General features: G+C 39.0%; 2 protein-coding genes across 8 annotated transcripts in view; one reads left to right on the forward strand and one right to left on the reverse strand.

Annotated features, from left to right (window-relative positions):
* LOC112454356 overlaps nt 1-20,194 on the reverse strand; it is a 127,727-nt gene that overhangs the window by 66,845 nt on the left and 40,688 nt on the right. The gene's annotated exons all lie outside the window — the stretch shown is intronic.
* LOC112454362 lies at nt 13,702-14,481 on the forward strand. The gene is made up of 2 exons (XM_025015706.1): nt 13,702-13,813; nt 13,887-14,481. The coding sequence occupies exons 1-2, from the start codon at nt 13,754-13,756 to the stop codon at nt 14,298-14,300; spliced, it is 474 nt and encodes a 157-aa protein (XP_024871474.1). The 5' UTR covers nt 13,702-13,753; the 3' UTR covers nt 14,301-14,481.

Genomic DNA, 20,194 nt, shown 5'->3' on the forward strand with positions numbered 1-20,194 from the left:
CATTTTTCCATCAGATCATACTTTACAAGCATAGACTGCCATGAAGAAATTTCTAAGACTATTCGCTGGGATGACCTTCGGTCGAATTTTTCATATCGAGATGAACGACTTCACTCGAGTAAGATATAACTAATGGTAAGTCTGCAACGATCTAATACATTATATTATTTTTCTTTAAAATGTCTTATTACAAATATCTTGTCAAAGAACACGAAATAAAATAAAGATAATAATTTTTGTGCAGTGTTAAAACTGTCAGCGGTAAGTGATGGATGTGCGAAACGCGCGCCTGACAATTAAGTGTTAAGATGAAGACCGATTAGGTTTGTAAAAGTCTTAATATGTTCATTATCGTTATATTAATCTTAAGAGATCGATTTATATCCATCCCGTCGTGAAATAAAAGCTTGACGGATGCGGCTAGCACGTCGAATAAAGACTCGAGAAGAAGTCGTTTCTCACGAGCGGTTGCCGGCCACGTCGTAAAAATGCAGATATCGTACAACGAGACCAGTTTTCAATGCGGTATCACCTTATCGTGTAAAAAGATACGTCGTATAAAAGGATAACCGCGATACATCACGACGCCGATCGAATTTCCGGTAAAACTTTGTATAGAATATCGCGCGGGAAAACGTGCGCGATATGGGTGTCCGCAAATGAGAAAAAGCTCACTCTCACAGCATCTACAAATAGACTGCGCATTGTTGTGCAAAAAAGATATGACAGAATCCGGTCGTAACAACCCTTGGGATATAAACATCCGTCCAAAGATCGCGGCTTACTGGATTTAGATTTGAAATTATTTCCGACCCAAGTATTCAGATCGCGGTAATGTGAGTCACAATCGCGAAATTCTGAATTTTCTGTTTGATCCGACCAGAAATTGGAAATCTTACACAGCTATATTTCACGCAAGCCTCTGTGGAAGGAAATGAGATCGTCGCAAAAATTACTCGATTTATATAATGTCTGAAATTTTCATTTGACGTTGGCAAAGTAAACATCTCGTAATTTTAGCGCTAATAATATTTACGCTACCGTTACTTTTTCACACAGCAGGTAGCAAATTCTACAAAAAAGCGCAGGCTGAATTTTAAGAGTACGTGTTAATATTTCACAATGTTGTAAATTCGAGCGACAGCGGCACTGCAAGGGACACGAAATTTCAACCTTGGCTGCAGTAAAGATCTAGCGCATTTAGTGCATGCGACTAGAATTATTGTCTTGTACAGTACATAAAGTAGATTTCTCAGGAATGTAACTGGCGCACGTAGAAGTTTAAAGTGGTGCACATTCTTTTAACGAACTTACAATCGCTATACTTGAATTAAATTATGACATTTATTTACACTAATTGTACGAAGAAGAAATGCTATGAAAAAGTTACATTTGCCCTATAAACAAAATTCAACTTAAAATTTATCGAGCTGTTTCCGCGCATGGGCCTATCATTCCTTTTCTCATTTCGTGGATTACCTCATTTTTGCGTAATACCATTCAATTTTACGTTGCTTTACCGTATTATTATGTCGATTCAGTATATATCCATCCACCATTTTACCATCTTTGCGGTAACAAACCCCGTGGCCACTTTCATCCAATACGCATTAAAGGCGATGTTCTAAGAGGTAAACGTCAGGCGATAACGACGACGAGCGGCCTTCGACGTGAGAGAAAGATTATAGAGAAAACGAAAGAGAGAGAAAGAGAGAGAGAGCGGAGGGTTGCGCCCCGGCAATTCTCGTAAAGCCCGATAGATCGTTCAATAGCAAACTGAGCGGAAAGACGAAATCAACGTCAACCCAACGTATCCAGTCAACGGGCACATAGTAGTCGCGCCAGCGTACCGATATCCATAATCGGCCCTCGCCGTCATCCCGCACACGTGCGGACATGTGCCACGACTGAGAAGCAGAAGAATGCAAGTCCGGAGAGCCGATTTTTCAAGAGGAAGCTAAGATTCACGGCAACGTTTCCAGAAGGATAAAATGAATTCAGCCAGGTCGCGAGACTTGCATGTAAAGTAAAGCAGGCTGCTCGTACTTGTTTAAGGCATTTTGAAAACACTTTACGTGGAACTACAACGGCGCTTTATCGTACATTACAGCGTTGTGTCGTATAATGAGTTTCAGGAAGCCATGCTCGAGAGCTTTATTTAAATGATTTTTTTTCCTGATTTTTGGAGCTCATTTCTTTCAGTGAGAAAAGAACGCGCATCGCGCATATTTTAAAGCCAGAAATTTGCGATATATAATTTCTTATACTTCTTTTTTACGTCTTTAGGTCACCCGCACAAGGTACTTCTCGCCGCGGAATAACTAAGGAATTCTCCATTCCGTTGATCGTATCTTCCGCACGAATGGAATCCGCTCCTTCGCGACGTATACGGCGCGACACATCTTCCGAGCGCAAGGGTGCACACTTGCGGTGCTCGAATGCATTCGTATGTCGCGTTCGGGATACGGAGCTAGGACAGTTACAACCGACACTCGAGAAGTGTCTTGACTATTGTTAGATACCGCGCCTAACAGAACTTATGCATCTATTTAGTACCGCGCCATTGTGGCGGTCCTATAAGAAATGGTTATGTCGTACCTATACGCGGCACCTTGCCGTCTTATTGCTGTTGCGAGACACTGATTGCGAAATACGAGTCGTTTAAAGTAGTCGAGAAAACACCCTCGGAAGGAGAACACCTTCAAATATAAATAGGGTGGTATAAAGACTATAAAGCGTAGGGATTTTAAAAAGTATCGAAAATGATGCATTGTCGACAAAACGTCGACAAACGTTTCCAATAAAAATTTCTAAGGGGGAAATATGAACGTGTAACAGATTCTTTATGGCGTGAGCTTTTCACAGAAATATTAACGTCATCGATATGAAGATTGAAAATTATAATATAAATAGAGATTTATAAGATATTTATTTTGTCGAAATATACCATGTACCAGAATAAAGTATAAAATAATAATTAGTGAAACAAAATATAAATTGTTTCGTAAATTATCGATTGTTTTTACGATTTTACTTTGATGATTTTACATGCATAATGACGAAAGAAATGTAATTATATAAAAAGAGATTAAATATCTCCACTTGGAAAATATCGATGATGCGTGTCACGTACAGTCATATTTATTTAAAATATATTTACTATATATTTTCTTGCGGAAAATGTATATTATACAAAGTCCTATTTCGTAAAATTATATTTTCTCCTTAAAACTGTAAAATTTTTATTTCGCTCATTCTTTTTTATTTTTTAATTTCAATATATTCAAAGAGTTTTGATGTTTCCTAACTTCGTATATTTCGATACGATAGAACACGATGTATCATGGGATTATATATATATATATAATCATAAACATCCGAGAAATCGAGAATTAACCAAGAAATCCAAGAATTCTACAAAACGGCTAAGGATCTTAAAAGATGTATTAAAGTCATGGTTCTCGGAATTGGTTCGTCTGATACGAAGCGAAAAATTAAATATCTAATATTCTCTAGAAAAGTGTCGCTCATATTTTATGATAAAACGAATGGATCGACCGTGAATATCGATAGACCAACCGCACTGAAGCGTTCGATAACTTAAATATCTTCGCATTGAAAAAAATTCCGCATTGGCAAGCGTCGTTACTATCTTGTTCTCCCTGCTGACATTTCTCAACTATATAATGCTATTTGTAGCCCTCTTAAATTGATTTTGCGTTATCTGCTTGTGTTTCCGAACGCGGAAACTCGGAAACGTCGCAGCAATCTGTACGCAAAAAGAGCCCGTAATGAACATCGTATTGAACATCGGGTTCAATAAATCGATCGGAATGCCGAAGTAGCAGAGTTCGAGACCTAATTGTACGGCACGTAATTATCCTCGAAACGTGTCGACGGAAAAACAAACCTGATTTTGAGGATATTCTCTCTCACATCGCTAGGATCGAACCGATTCGACGTAATGTATAGGTCATTCCTTCATCGTGGATTGATCATTAACGGAATTCTTACCCGGCGGTAATGGCAGTATTGAGACAACGCGTAATATGAGTAATAGTTATTCGCACGTTTGGTTTATAGAATGGCCAACGACCATTCTATATATCCATCAATGGCAGAATTTGTCGTTGATAAATGACATCCGAGGTAACATCCGAGGTCTTCGTCCCGAAAGACGGCTTATGATAAATGATATCTTTTCATGCGCTGGTTGAACCGGGTTTAAAAAAAATTTCTCCGTCAAGAAGCACTTAATCCTGCTTTTGACGACCTGTATAATTCGCGAGAAAACCCGCGATACAATTGTATACGTAATTGTAAACGACACGTTCCGCGGAAATAATCTCATTTTTCATTCAATCAAAACGTGATTGTAAATATCGCCTCGAGTGAAAATTATAAACCTGTCACGCGATCAGCGTCACGCGATACACCGTCAAATAAATGTCAAAACACGCATAGTTAATTTTGCTGTCATTATAATTTTGATCGTAAGGTGTCATCTAAATTTATCAAACGCGAACATTTAACGACCGAACGAATATTAAGCGAGATAAGAACGCATCATTTGTCGTCCGATCCCGGTTACCTTCCTTCGAATGGACGGCAATAGATTAAATTAGTAGCGCGACAGATCGCCACGAGCGGTTCGCTCGGGATTAAAAGTGATGTTGCCGGTGGTTTCGCGCTGAAGGCAGCGGCCCATAAAGGATTAAGCGAGGAATTTTCTGGGAAAACGGAAAAGAAGGATATAGGGGGGAAATTGCGGCGATTATGAGACGTAATTCGTCTCATAATAAGACGCCATTGTTGAAGCAACCCCCAGGTAGCCGCGTTACGTATGCATTAGCCGAGACGAGTAGTTTGCATATGCAGGGCGGAGCGGCGCGCCGACACGTGTGCGCGATCCATCGTTTTCCGTGACGTAAAGTGACCACACGCACACCCACACACACATACACAAACGCGCATCCACACAAAAAGATACACGTTCCTTCGCGAGCACCGTCGCGTCGTCGAGTACAACGCACTTCGCACTTCGAGCCCCCGTCCTCCCCGCGCGCACGCACATATCGTTGCACCCGAAAACCACCCTCGAAACAATGCAAACTGAAAGTGGAGGCGAGTTTAAAAGGGGTGCGCCTCATTGTCGCGTCCCGCGAGGACGCTGACATGCGGCGACGAGGGAGGATACCTCCCGCCGTAGTAATTATCATGTCGCACGTGGCAACGTAGCCGCTCGTGGCAGTATCGACTGATCCGAGGAAGACTAAAGCGGTAACGTCCGGATTATTGATCAGATACTTGGAAATTACCAAGTTAGTTAACGATAACAATTATAAAAGCTCACAAGGGAGATGAGATCCGTCAACATTTCGTTATTAAGAAAAGCAATATTTGTCGAATAATATAGAAGCGAAAGGTAGCTCGACTTGTGATGCAATAATATATCGATATAATTTATTGCTGTGCAATCGTGGAAATAATAACGATATAAATGTGCGGAAAGTTTGAAGCCGCGATATGTGATTTTATTGCGCACCGCGAAATTGATATAAACTGTTCAATGTAGCGTAAGGGCGTCGGGTAAAGTAAATAATTCATGGTACAACCTTTTCAATGACATGTTGGCTGAAACGTGATGTCGCGCGGTAGCCTAGGATAAGAGTGGTGATTTGTCCCAGTGCATGATGCACTTCCGGTACACTTCACACCCCAATAACTCGCTCGTCTGTAAATTTTTCCTCCTCGACGCACGGACGCAACGCGGCGCGCCGCGACGCGGAATTTTATCCGATATAAGCAATTTATGGGAATGGAGCTCTTCGTCTCCCGCATGGAAATTTGTCACCGAACGCCGTGTTTTCAGGATGAAAAAAGGAATATGGATCGCGAACATTCCGCCGAGCTCCGAAATTATAAATTGGGAGACGTTTAGAACCGCGAGAGATATCGCGTCTCCGCCTCGAGAATGACGCGAAACGAAAAATGAGCTCCTATTTCCGCGCGAGTCGGAGGCGCGAGCATACATTTCACATTCGGAGGATACTGCACGCGAATATATTTCGATCGCTGCGAATTATCGCGTAGGCACGAAAAGTATCACGTCGCGTGGTCGATGTCGCTAAAAGTTAAGACACAAATTCACTTGCTACAGATGATCGATATTTGTTCGGTTCCGTCACGTTTGCGAGAGACGGACAATCTCTTTCGCCCCATCTCTTAAGCTGTCAGTCTCGAACGTCTACGCGGATAACTCTCTTCATCTGTCCAACTAAACTTTGTCCAACAACGGGGCTAACGCGATTTCAGTTCGCCGCGAGGTGTCCGGAAGGAAATCTTGAATAAGTTTACACCACGAGGAGAAACTTTCTCAGGTTTCCCTGCATAATGTATGCGGGACATAGTAACATTTTCTCTGCCGGAGTGTGTTGTTTGTGGGTTGAAGCAAAATTGAACATCGAGTCTCGACCCCCGTAATATTCTCATTCATTAGAATCCCTTCGCGAGAATCTTGTCGCGCTACATGTTTGTCCGTGTCTAATTACATTTATGTAATGTCCTACTATATCTGCATACGTTGATTAACGTGGAAAATTTTTCAGGCATTTGTATATGTAAAGTATATAGTAACTTTTGTATATTTTTGATAGCAGATCTATATTGTATACTGACAAATTCGAAATCCTAGACACTGAATTACGTTGAAATACATTAAATGGTTTAGAAACTTTAGAACATCGATCGGTTTGATTTATCGTACTCTGCTTTAATCGCCTCTAAGCAGGAGATAAATGAACAGTACGTGTACTACCTGCTCTCAATTCCAATAGAATCTTTGATAGGAACCCGCGAACTCCATTCGATAGTCACGCGAAAGCAATAACTTTTAAGATTTCGAAAGGATGACGATCACCACCACTACGATCTCGTCCTTTCGAAAGGGACAGTTGTTTCAATAGATCATCGGCGAAAAAGCTACTTCACTATCGGTATTAATCGCGAAATCGTGATTGATGGGCCGAGAAAAGATGGGTCACAGGTTCCGTAAGAAAAATCTTCACCTCGCTGTCAATGTGTCGACTATGTTCGAAATCGGTGATTGATGAGGTTTCAAAATGCGAATTTAGAAAATACAACTAACCGTCTAAATTTACGACACAAGGAAAGAGACTCGAAAGTAGACTTGAAAGAGTCTAGCATAAGGAAAAAAAAATACATAATACAAAAAAAATTAGTATATTGGCTTTATTAATTATATTATTAATATATTACTAATGTATAATTACATATATTAAGAAAAATAATCCAGAAGAATTGCTACGGAAACGTGATACGGAAGACCTAATTTTTCTTTAAAGTTTACAAGCAAGACGTTCAGAATTTGCTCTCAATATGAGGTAACTGTATCTGTTCGTCTTATATATGTTCCTCTTCTCCTCTTCCACGCGCTCGCTATCTCTTACGCGCAAGTAACTCTAAACAGCTAAGTCAATAGCTCGAAATTTACCGCCGGCCCTCCTCTCGGAGCGAACATGAACACGTTCAAAAGTTCTCAAGAACGCTCCGGCGCGGTGTATCGCGCAGTTCAGCCTCGGGCAAAAACATTTCGAATTTCGCCGCTAGTTCCTTCCGTGTCGTCGCGTCTTTTTTTCAAGATCTATTATCTGCTACACGGTTTAGAGGCGATAAAACGCACGACTTTCCTCGCGATGAAGCGTTACGTGACGTCGAGCAAGAAGTCTGGGGCTGACATAACCGTATAGTACGTCGCTAAGGAAGTAATAACTGCGGGCCACTGGTTCACGAACTTGTCCACCTTGTCTCTCACGTGCTCAACGTGTATACGTATGCTCGTACTTTGTAAATGTCCTTATACGCAAAATATATATCTCAGTCCTGATGCGTTGACCTACTTCTATCGAGCACCAACTCCATTCTGCGGAATTGTTTATTGTCACGCCCAAGATTTTATTAAATTCCACAACGCGTGATTTCTATATTCTTTTTCAAATAATTGAATCCAAAAAACTGTGTCCGGCGTCCAAAGAAAAACATGGTGAAATGGACAGTAACATTGTTTGGAAAAAAACTGTATTCTGTTAGTATGACGCGCGTTGAACATACAAATATAATCGCGCGATGCATATACGTAAAAATAACACAACGCTTTATTGAAACAATTTCGGTTTCAGTAGTCGAAAAGAAAAATACTTTTTCCGTGTGTGTCATACATGAAATGTACATGTTATCGTTAACACACAGATTTGTAGGAAGAGAGAAATTCCTTTATTTTCTACGTAATCTACAACATGATTGTAAATAATTAGAGTATGTAATTATCACTCTGTTTTCAATATTTCAATTTTTTTAAATATTATGTATTTTATCCGAAAAATGTTGGTATTTTGATTTAAAATAAAATGTTACTAATGTAAACGAAACTGAAATATTTTAACTTTATTTTGAAAATAAAACCGTCTAAATAATCGTTCCTTTCATCAATATTCGATATTATTCAAATGATTGGAGATATTCGACAATGAAAAACCATTATCCATACGGATTGGAAGTTTTACGACTTATATATGATATGATTTGACGACAGCATCACCTGCCCCAGGGATCACGAAATTGGCATAATTGTATCTGCATTCAAGAAAGAAGAAGCTCTATAGATTCTTTGTAGGGAGGAGAGAGCATCTATCTCCCTTTCCTTTGTAATTTTTTGCTTCCGAACGAAAGGAGCGAAACAAAGCTGCGCTCGCACTCTGAAAAGCCTCTCGCGGTTTTTCCCGCCCGCTTTTCTTTTACGACGTCAGAGCGGTCGATGAGGACCTTTCACATGGAATGAGATTTCTTCGACGTAGAAAAAGTGGCGAATTTAGGCGACAATATATATCAGTAATATATTACATCTTCTCTCACTTGACCTCATATCGACTCGCTGACTTTCCTTTTATGCTTATTACTATCGAGAATAATTGCATCATTTATATCGGCAGCAAAAATTACGGAACGTTCCCGACAAACAACTGCGAAAACTAAAAATGTTGAGATAGGGTATATTTTCTTTATATAAATGTATATGTGCGGATAGATACTAAAAGTATCTCTTTCTCACGATATCGCGAGCAAAATTAACGAAGCAGAGACTCAATTTTAGCTATATAATTATAATAAAATCATCAAATTTTGAAATACATCAATTTACATATCATTTAATTTTAGAGAAGTGCCGAATCTTACAAAAATAGTTATCATTTTGCTTCTATTCTCGGTTAAGCTTTATTTAAAAAAATCGCTGTCTGTTTAAAACGTGAGAAGCGTAAACCGGAGGGTCCGGCGATACATCAAGTAAATTACGTAAATTAATGTTCTCTCAGGTTGTCAGCGACATCCATTTATACGTGTAAATAATTAATGCTAAAAACTTTCGGGACAAGTGGCCCATTAATGAAAAATCTGATATTTAAAGCAATCCCCGCCGGGGCTTCGTTACAAAAGCCGTGTAATTCGTCGTACAATTCGTCTCCATTACACGGTATGTATTCGCAGTCAACCAACGGCGAAGGACGAAAAAAGATTACGTGTGTTATATCGTGTGCGTCCGCAGCTACAGATAAAGTCGGCGCGTGCAAATGACCGTACACGTGATACGCGCGTCCGCACGCGCTGCGTGACACGAAGCCACAATTTACCAACCGCATTTCCACCGTTCTCGTGCGCCATATCGCCGCTATACACACAAATTTCTACGAACTGAAATCGTGGAAGATATATAACGTAAGCTCAGTTTTTCGCCGAATTAAATGTCGGCTTTATGCATAATGCATATCGCGATATTTTTAATGTAACATTTCTGCCTCACTGAACGCCAATGAAATTTTCCGTCATCGATCGCGCGCCGCTATTCGATATTCGTACTCAAAATAGAAGTGAACCTTGACATAAGAAACCGAATTTGGAAATAATAGTTGACGGGGGGAGCCAGTGTTCTCAATACAATATCTTCTCCATTACATTTCCTACCTAAAGTTAGAAGAATGGGAAAAGTAAAGGGAGAACTTATATGGAAGTCGAGCCTCCATGAAAGGGCCGTATAAAACTTAAATATAATATAACGATATCAGATACGATAAGAGGGATCGGATACGAAAAATGTTTGAGCGACGTTACAATGGGGAAAAAGTCGATATTCTGGCTCTCAGGAGCGGGTTTGGGATTTGTGCGAATTTTTGCATCGCGGTGGGCTCCGCATGTAGAGCTCTCTCGCATGACATTCGAGTCATCTGGGAACACCTAATCTCTGACTAGAGTTGACTGGCAGGCACAACGCCTCGTACAACATTAGGAACACGAGCGTCGTAACACACGTCCACGTCAATTGGCGTAGCTCTCGTCGTTAAGGGATTTAACTTCGCGCGCACGTTTTCCCCGAACGCTTTTAACCCATTATATCCGGCGCGGTTGGAGTTCCTTTTGTCACAAGCCAGCGGGCGACTTGTGGCCAAGTCAAAAGATACAGAGGGTTTCGCCGACGTTTATGCACCGACGCGTGTGATAATTCGTCTTTCAGTTGCGGCGAGGTCGTAGGAAGCATAAACGATGTTTCACGCATTTCTCCTATTTTCGTAAGCAGAAGATATGTATACAGCTTGCACAATAGTAAACGAGAAACTCCACTTCTATACGTTACACGTAATTGCAAACCCTTTGATTTGAACTTAAAGGGTTTTGCAACTATGTAATGAAATTGTCTAAATACTGAAATATTCTCGGGTTTAACAAAGACTAACATTAGTTTAACAAAGGATAATTTTAATAGACCAAAAGAAAAGCAAACATTTTTGAATCTAGATAATGTATGACACATTCTATATTAATATAATTAAAGATATTTTGTTAAAATTTTGGCCAAAATATTTTAAGAACATCTGGATATATCTATAAGGTACTGCAAATATAATGGCGTTCACGATGTAACTTAGACTGTAGAACAATAAACCCTGCGGATAGGTTCTAAATCCGTGCCTCTTGGCGAATTAAACCAGGAATCTAAATCGGTCAGCCGACCGCAGAGAACACCCGGTGCTGCATGGATCGCTGAATAATTTCATGTCAGTCGTTCTAGTCTGGAAATGAGTGACCTTTCTCGAAAATTATGAGAGAATTGTGTGAAACTTTGTTATGCACGGCAACCGTGGCTTCTATCTCCCGAGTGTGCATCAAAACGGGATGTTATTCCTACTTGCAGCACGCTTTTATCATCGCGCTCGCTGCGTGGCAAATTTGGTCACGAGTTACACAAATTTCCAATACGAGATCGGCTGAGGTCGATTTCCTTTCAAATAAAGAAGATATACCCAAACCTTCAAAGTATTAAGTTCGTATTAAGCCTGCAGCCTGGCAAGTGTATATCGACCGGATATGCAAATTGCCACCCCTATGCGCGAAGTATAAAATTTCAAAGTAACAAGGCAAATAAATATTTTCTTCGACTTTGGACGGTCGCGAAAACTAGGTAAAACGATCAAAGACGGTGTTTACCAAGATGCCAAGTAACCCTGCGAAATAAGATGAAGTGTCAAAGTTCGCGCCTCGTTTCCATTCCTCTAGCAAACGCGTTAGTTGGCGAGAAACGCGCAACCAGGGCGCCGATGCGTACTTCAATGACGATTACAAAAGCGGGGAAATCGGCTAACGTTAAGGTGATTATTGCGAGTGTTTGTTAAGTCCACTTAAAACATTAACATTAACACGAAAGGAAACTTTTGATGTAGCAATTGCCGTTTAAAGAGATAATATTAGACTATGGCGCGAGACCGCGAGAGACAAGGAAGGCTTACATAACGCTTATGTATATAGTAAAACTCAATTATTCTTGTTACCGATTATTTTCAAAACATCTTCACGCCACATTTTATTTAAAGAAAATAGAAATCATGTGTGAGAAAGCTTTTCTACGGCTTTGGTAAGCGGAGATTAAGTTATCTTTCCCTCTTGCGGTGTAATTGTATAATTATATTATCACAAGCGTACGATAATCATAACATATTTGCCGCATTATCGAATGTTGCAACAACTCTCCGGAATTATAACGATATTGTCGAGTTAGATATACAGCGAATTCATGAGAGAATTCCTCTCCCGGTGCAAGTTAATAATGTTGCGGGAGTTCTGACAGCGACGTAATCCACGAACTATAAATTGTGCTGCGAGCTATGAGAAGTGGTTACATTTTTCCGACAGGGAATAAACATCATTAAAGTTAATCTAGAGCATGGTTATCGGAAAATTCGACAACGGGCTCTCTTATAATTTTCACTTTGCACTTTGCGCACATGTCGTCGCGTTTCGATGCTAAAACCCTAAAATTATCACACGTCAAAATGAAATATTTGGCGCGATTCCGAAATAGGTCGCCAGATTTCGCAACTAGAACTGATTATCAATTAAAGAAAATATTACATTTTTCTCATTTCAGCTGCGAGATCCGCCTTTTCGCGTGTCTGTTACAAAAAAGCACTCGGTTTTTCCTGTTTCAAATATCAAGATCTACTGTCCTACCTTGTATAGAAAGGCACTCAGTATTTCTTCTTTCAGATATAAGACCTTTCTCATAGTATTTTATGCAAGAAACTGCTTAGTGTTTTTCAGTTCAGTTATCAAACGTTTCATTCTCGTATTTTCTATGGCAGCGTACTATCTATTTCTCAGGTCAGTTGTCCAATTATTTTCCTTTTCCAATAGTCTATTTGAGAGAATATTTTATATTTGTGAAACAACTCACTATCTCTTCTCCTTTTATATTAAAAAAAGAAAATACTTTTTAATTAAAAAAACATTCTATTTTACAACTTGTAATTTTGCAATCTACACACACACGCGCACATAATTTCATTATTTTTCTAAATAATTATATCTAGATAAAAAAAATCACGTGGTTAAAAAAAACGCAGAAAATATTTTGTACTTATTAAACTTAAGATATAATAAAACAAAGTATTCCTGTAGTTAGTATGTATTATATCATTCTCGGATTTCGTTTTCAGGATATTTCAAAATCAGTCTCCTTTAAAATTTATTATCTGGCCCTTGATATTTGAATGAGAGCTACAGCAGGCGTTAAGAATTGCGTTATTTCTTTACCATAAAACCGATTAGATGTATACGGAAAAAATAGTAAAAATTGAGAGAATATAATAAATTTATATAAATATGAATTTTTATAAACACAAATTCTGGGAATTTGATATCAATTTCTTCCTTTAAACGTCCTTCTCTCTTCTTTCCTCTCTCTCTCTCTCTCTCTCTCTCTCTCTCTCTCTCTCTCTCTCTCTCTCTCTCTTTCTTTTCCGCTTCAGACACAAGTAAATCTATTACACAAAGCTATTAAGTTAATGTTGCGGACATATCATTCCACAGTACATTTGCAAGTTAATTGAAGAGATGCTTAACGGAATTTATTTAAATACGCTTGTCTGACGTCATTTCCGCATGCACACATATGGCAATTTCATATCAATATGACCAAAAGAATGAGGAACATATTGATGCATTGTGAAATTATTAATTATTCTCGTTATATATAGAATGGAGTTGACAGTAGAATACATCTACGCAAGTGGCAAAACAGGCGCGTAGCAGACAAGCAGACAAGCAGATCGTTAGTCAGCGGCGCGGTATAAATATCGTTAGTGCACTGCGATGCAAGCATTAACAGTGCAAGCATTGGCAAGATAGCAAGATGAAAATAACAGTGGTCTTCATGGTCTTGGCGGTGGTGTGCGCCACGGCCCAGCAATCCGTAAGTCTTAATTCGTACATGATCGCTTATTGATAAATTTCTAGAGAATAATGACGTTCTATTCTACGCAAAGGGATCAAATGGCGTGTTACCATCAGGCATCCCCATTCCACTTAATAATCAGCCAAAGAATCTATTGAAATCCATGATGAATCCATTTGGAACATATTGGAATCCATGGGGAATCCCAACGGGATACCCACTTCCTTGGTTCCAGTCCCTACAACAACCTACAACAACCCCTGGAAGTATCCCACCAACATCCGGAAGTGCAGATATAAATGCACCAAGTGCACCAAGTGCACAAAGTCCATTTGGAATAATCCGCTCTATTGGACAACGCTCTTCCCTTTGGAAGCCTTGGTTCCAGTCCCTACAACAACCTGGGTTAACCCCTGGAAGTATCCCACCAACATCCGGAAGTGCAGATATAAGTGCACCAAGTGCACCAAGTGCACCAAATGCACCAAATGCACCAAATGCCTAGCCAACAAATGCAAATGACCAGATCTCAGGAATCCCAACAGTTCCACCACAATTTGCACCACAAGGATAAGAAATGCAAAAACTACCAAGGAAGGAAACAATGACGAAATATTAAGATTTCATGGAAAAAGTAATATAATTATTTTTGCACTTAATAAAATAAATTATCACTGAGAGTAATATCTAAATTAAATATAGCAACAAAAATGTATCGAATGCTTAAATATGAATAAATATAATTTCCCAAACTTTTTGAAAAAAAATTAATTGCGAATATCCGATACAATATTTAGTAATTAGAACAGTAAGCGGTTTAATGAAGATATATTTTTATAAGAGCTTCCTCGTGATGTGCGTAATACTAAAAAACTAATGTAAAAGAAAATTGCAAAATTTTAGACCCTGCAAAGAAGTAGTTCAAACTCATTGTCAGTCTAATAATCGTTTTGTGGAAAAAAAGACATGCTTAATAGCGTAATGTCAAAAATTTCCAGATATGTGTTGTGGATCTTGCCCCTTATTTACCGTAAAGAAAAAAAGTACTAAACAAAATCGAAAAATCCATTGATTCTTTTTGTATATTTGTAAATTCTAAGTGCAACAAGACCTTGTCCTCATTCGAAGGAACAAAGCGAAGGACTATGGAAATCGTCTTTTCGCAGTGAAGAGACCTTCAGGCCCTATACGCACAGCTGTATCCCATTTTCCTAGAATATTGGATTTCCTGGATTCACAGCGTACGGAAGACAGGCCATGGTCACACTCACTCAGACATTCCGCAATTATCCAGATCCGTGTCGGCGCGGATAGACGGGACAAAACCAGCAACCTGCGACCACAATCGCGTCCTAAATTCTCCCGGTACGGCTTGATTAATCCAATACCTGTCGGTGCTTATTTCTAGCGATTTCGCAATTAGCGTCGAATTGCTACAACGATTCTCGCCTCACCGACTAGTCGCCACTTTGTTACCGCATCCCTTTCTTCCTATCACCTACAATCTACAAAGCGTGTCCCCTAAGAAAGAGTTAAGACTTTGTTATTTTAAAGGCTATTTCATTTAACGTGATGCAACAATTGCCGCACAAAGCAACTGCTATGCTCGAAACGATTGCGTGAACATAAAGACTAAATTCACAGAAGATCAAAACGAGAGCCACATTGTGCTGATAATTGTTTCGTAAACATTTTGAAAATTTTCAATGTTTTATAAAAAGAATCAACAACACAAATTTGGGAATATTTATTGACACGACAAAACTTTTCGACATCAAAATGATATGGTGATCCTAATTTATCGCAATTTGTCAGTAACGTTTTACTTAGCCAGCCTATTCACTTTTTTTATAACACGTGCGGGAAAAGAAGAAAAGTCACGAAACTTCCAATAGTAATAATTAAGAGAACAGCATCACATGTCGAAGCCACAGATATTTCATTAACGTTATTAAATGATCCGTCGCAAAGTTCTCGACAGTGTCTCTTAGCGGAAGAGCACTTTGAGAGGGCTAGCAGAATTTCATTAATCAACCACGCCGATAATGGCGGTGACGTGTCAAACAATGGTCAGCTTGACATTGGCCACGCCCCGATCAGAATCTCGTAATTACTCCTCGCTCTCCTAATTAACCTAGATTAAAAGTACATCAATGTGATCGATTAACAAGTGAATAAGCAATGAAGGTATCAAAGTTACACTTTTTCTCCGAAAAAAATTTTTCCTCGAAACTACTTCTTATAAATTAACGACATACGTTACTCCGCGCTTTTTTAAATTGCCGCTCAAACTACCACAGTTCAAAAGCTCTACATAATTAATTCCATAACTTGACTTTCAAAGTCAATAGTAGTCTCTACAAAATTTATAAAAAGCGTCCAGTGACTAATGCAAATATTTAGAGATTATATTATGTGTGTGCGTATTTATTTTATATTATTTTTTTATCAACAAAAATTTATCGAATTAAAAATATTTCAAGATAACGTGATGACTGAATATTTAATCCGTGCATAATTCAATTATAGGACTAAATCTGCACATTATTTTTTCCGCATCGCAATGAAAGAATTTGAATTCGCATTAAATATGAATTAAGTAGAATGATTAATAGCGACATTACGACGTGGTACCGTAAAGGGACGTGCTAAATCAGTTAGAAAGACCGATGTTCGGATTCGAGCTGGCGTAGCACGTTCGCGTTCCTGGATCAAATCCAAAAATAAGTTTGCATGGCCGGCTGCGGGAAATTTTATAACGTCATTTATTTACCAAACATTGAGCGCCAAACGGAATCATCAATCAACTTTCGTATCGCGGTCACGTACTGTACCATCATGCTTACATGATTTCCAGTAAACAAACTCATTTTCGTTATGTAAAACGCGGCATAACTCTCGTGGTTTCATCAACCCGAGACACGAACGAGGTGTGACGTAATCGCAAACTGACCGGGTAGTCAACGACCTCACGACCTGTGCGTTTATTAGTTCGTCTGGACATGAACCTTGAGCCGATTTGTCACCCCGCATTATCACCCGGCTCGTTCACGGTCTGCTTTGTATACCGAATTCAATTCATGTAACCGTCGAGTGATTAACCCTTTAACCGATTGTGATTGCTAAGTCGATCGCCGGATTTACGAGAGATTCGGCAAGAATACTCAATTTCCCAGACAAAGAGTATAGTCGTTGAAAATTCAACGCCTGCTTTCAATAGGAAGTAAAACGGACGCTTCAAAAAAAAAAAGATAATACTTTCGTTTTTCTACTTTTTGATGAAAGAGTAAATTGTTTTGCTCAAGATTTAGGCTAATATTATTATGGAACAACATTTTATTATGGAACGAAACGTTAATGCTCAGAGAGCTTGCGAAAAGTACGATGAAAGCTTGGAAACGGTCTGTACGAACGGCAGCGTGACAAACGACAAGAACAAGTGTCACGAGCGACGAGTGATATACGTACGCGCGTATCATAAAAGCGTGCCATTTGTTCATTGTAAAGGCGTTGCAAATTGCTTCTCCATCTGCGACTGAGCAAGCATGTTTCTCTCACTCTCTCTCTTTCTTTATCTACATCCACATACATCACTTACGCGCATCATATCAACGTGCCTTTCAAACGCAACGAATTAGCTTACTCTAAGAGGATTTGCTGCCTCGCGCTTACGCATTGAGCCTAACTCGCTACGTATGAGCTAAAGTAGAAATTGCTCGGTCTGACAAGATGGAAGGAGAATATCTATGATGTGAGAATAAATAATTCCACATAATTCTGTGAAATTAGAGACAAACCAAAAAATTGTGTTGAAGAAAAATTAATAAGATACGATTCGACACAATCAGTTCTCGTATAATAAACTAATTTCTTGAAGATTACTATCGATAAAATAATCAGCATTAATGGCAGTTTTTTCTTAATTAAGCAGTACCTTTCGTAAAAAAGAATATCCGACAACAAGTAATTACAAGTTTTTCTTTTTTAACTTTCAGAGAAATTACTTCTTGCTATTTGTGAACGTGTAAAGTGTCAACACGTAATGCATTTTTAAGTGGGAAAATGAAATCTATGAGCACGTTAAAACTGATGTCGGATTCACGGGAACATTAAACGTCTGTAATGATACCGCAGTTACCAGCCTACCTGTTGAAGCAACCAAGTGGAAACGATCGAACGGCAGGTTGTACCCTGCGGCACTATATGATCACTCGTAGCGAGTTATGAGCAAAAATTTGTGAGACTGTCGAAATACCGGACCCATTTTTACAAACAAAAGTAAAAGCATTTTTTAAGCAAATTGGAATTAACGCAAAGCATTAATTCAATACTTAATTACAAAATTAATGTTTAATTAGAGTCAGCAATAACGAAATGGTATCAATATTTGTATAAATAATTAATATATGCGAAATAAAAGCCAAATTAAAGAATTAAAGTTACAACTTTCAGGAGAACAATCAGAATAGAAGTCAAAAGTTTTTACGCTGTGAAATACGCTATATTTTTCACGATCAATGATCTCCGCACAGATCTCTTTTGTAGAATATGATATTCGCGTTGGGATTCGCGTGATCCACCTCCTATTCCCTTACTCGTCTTCTCAGATGTACACCCGGACATTTTTCTCACAGCAATCACATTGACGTATGTACCTCACCTGGCCGCTCTCGCGTATTTTGTTCACTTGCAATATTATACTTCCGTGACATTTTCAGATCCGCCATCGGTTTCTGCCGGAGTACCGAATATAATCGAAAATTGAAAGGTCGAGAATGACGCACACAATACTTGTGCCATAATAATTAAAAAATAATTTAATAATTAAAATATAGCAAACGTTCTCTCAATTTCTTCAATATTTTATTAGGTATTCATTCTGTATTCTGTATTCTAATTCTGTATTCACATTTTATATTCCTTATCATACATAATTTCGTAATTTAACATTTCTCGTAATTTACAATTATTGTAAGTAAACATGTTTATAATACGGTAAAACTAAATATCAGTTTAAAATATAAGAAAAATCCGATTAAATATAATTTTTAACCCGATTAATTTAATTATTATATATTATCAAACTTCTTTTTAATTCAATTTTGAAACAAGATGAAACATCCAGAGACAATTTTATCTAAATCTGCACATATGTGAGAAGCTTTTCAATTTTCCTATGTAACTTAGAAAGTGGAGCACGAGCTTTGCTTCTACACCCTCTCAATTACTCTTGCTAGGTTGCTTTTCCTACGCGAGAAGAATATCTGATTCCCCCTGTGCGACAACGCCCGTCCGCGCCCATTATATTGTCGCTTCGCTGATACGAGACGCCAAATTATTAGCAGGGGGTAACGATCGATAACGATTCCAAGTATCGTCACGACGTCCTTCGGCGTACTCGGCTAAATTTCAACGGATCGGACAAATTAAAAGGGCGAGATCGGGTATATATCGCGTGCAATGTGCGGGTGTGATGGGTAGGAAACTCATAGTCCGGCGATCCCTCGATTTCTCACGCGCGTAACCCTTGGTCGCCGCGGATTCTCGCGCGCTCGACCGCGAGCACTCGACCCATTGATTTTGAGACGAGGAGACGCGTCGGAGGAGGAGAGAGAGGAGGAGGCCGAGAAGAGCGGTGGAGGATCGGGCGGAGGGTGAACGAGGACGAAGACGGAGAGCGCGGGGGAAACGAAGAACGGCGGGACAGACGACGCCAGCACTTTTGGAACACGCAGACACGGTGGCGAAGGCCAGACTGCACCACCCTACTGGAATCGATACGTCAATCGTCCCTGCGGACGGAACGGGAAAAGCGGCGGAGCGAATGCGGAGTGAAAGATGAGGAAGAAAAGAGAGAGACGAAGAGAAAGGATGGGCAGGGAGATATAGAGAAGCGGAGAAACGCGAGGTCGAGGCGAGCGGGACATCTCGATGCGAGATGCTTGTACATATGCAGGAAAATTTTCAGATAGTTTTAGTGGAAATACCACCGCAAAATATCTAAGGCTTCACGGAAGTAAAAAAGTAGAAATAGTGTAAAGACGAAGAATAAGAGAGACAGTGTATATAGATACAGTGTAATAAATATTTCTAAAGAAAAAATCCGGAGAAAAAGAAGTTTTCTGTAGGACCTTTCACAAATTTTAAGACTGTAAAAATAACGTATAATAAAATCTTTCTTTTAACAATTTTTTTTCATCAAATAATATAATACGTGAAAAAATAAAAACAAATGAATTTTGCTGCTGCAGGCCAAGAACTTTATAAATTAAAAAATTTATATAAGTGTTTAGGAAGTTCGCACGAAGTTGAAGAAACTAAATGAATATGTTATGAATATGTTTAGCGCCCGAAGAAGATTCAAATATTTAAGTAAAAATGTAGCGTTAATTTTAAATT

Source organism: Temnothorax curvispinosus, unplaced genomic scaffold (genome assembly GCF_003070985.1).
Source record: "Temnothorax curvispinosus isolate PA1 unplaced genomic scaffold, ASM307098v1 QBEX01005011.1, whole genome shotgun sequence".
NCBI lineage: Eukaryota > Metazoa > Arthropoda > Insecta > Hymenoptera > Formicidae > Temnothorax > Temnothorax curvispinosus.

Excerpts from the sequence above, each read along its gene's own strand:
- LOC112454362 (XM_025015706.1), top strand. The coding sequence starts at position 13,754 with ATGAAAATAACAGTGGTCTTCATGGTCTTGGCGGTGGTGTGCGCCACG. Across the intron at positions 13,814-13,886 it reads GCGCCACGGCCCAGCAATCC|GGATCAAATGGCGTGTTACC; the intron begins GTAAGTCTTAAT and ends TTCTACGCAAAG.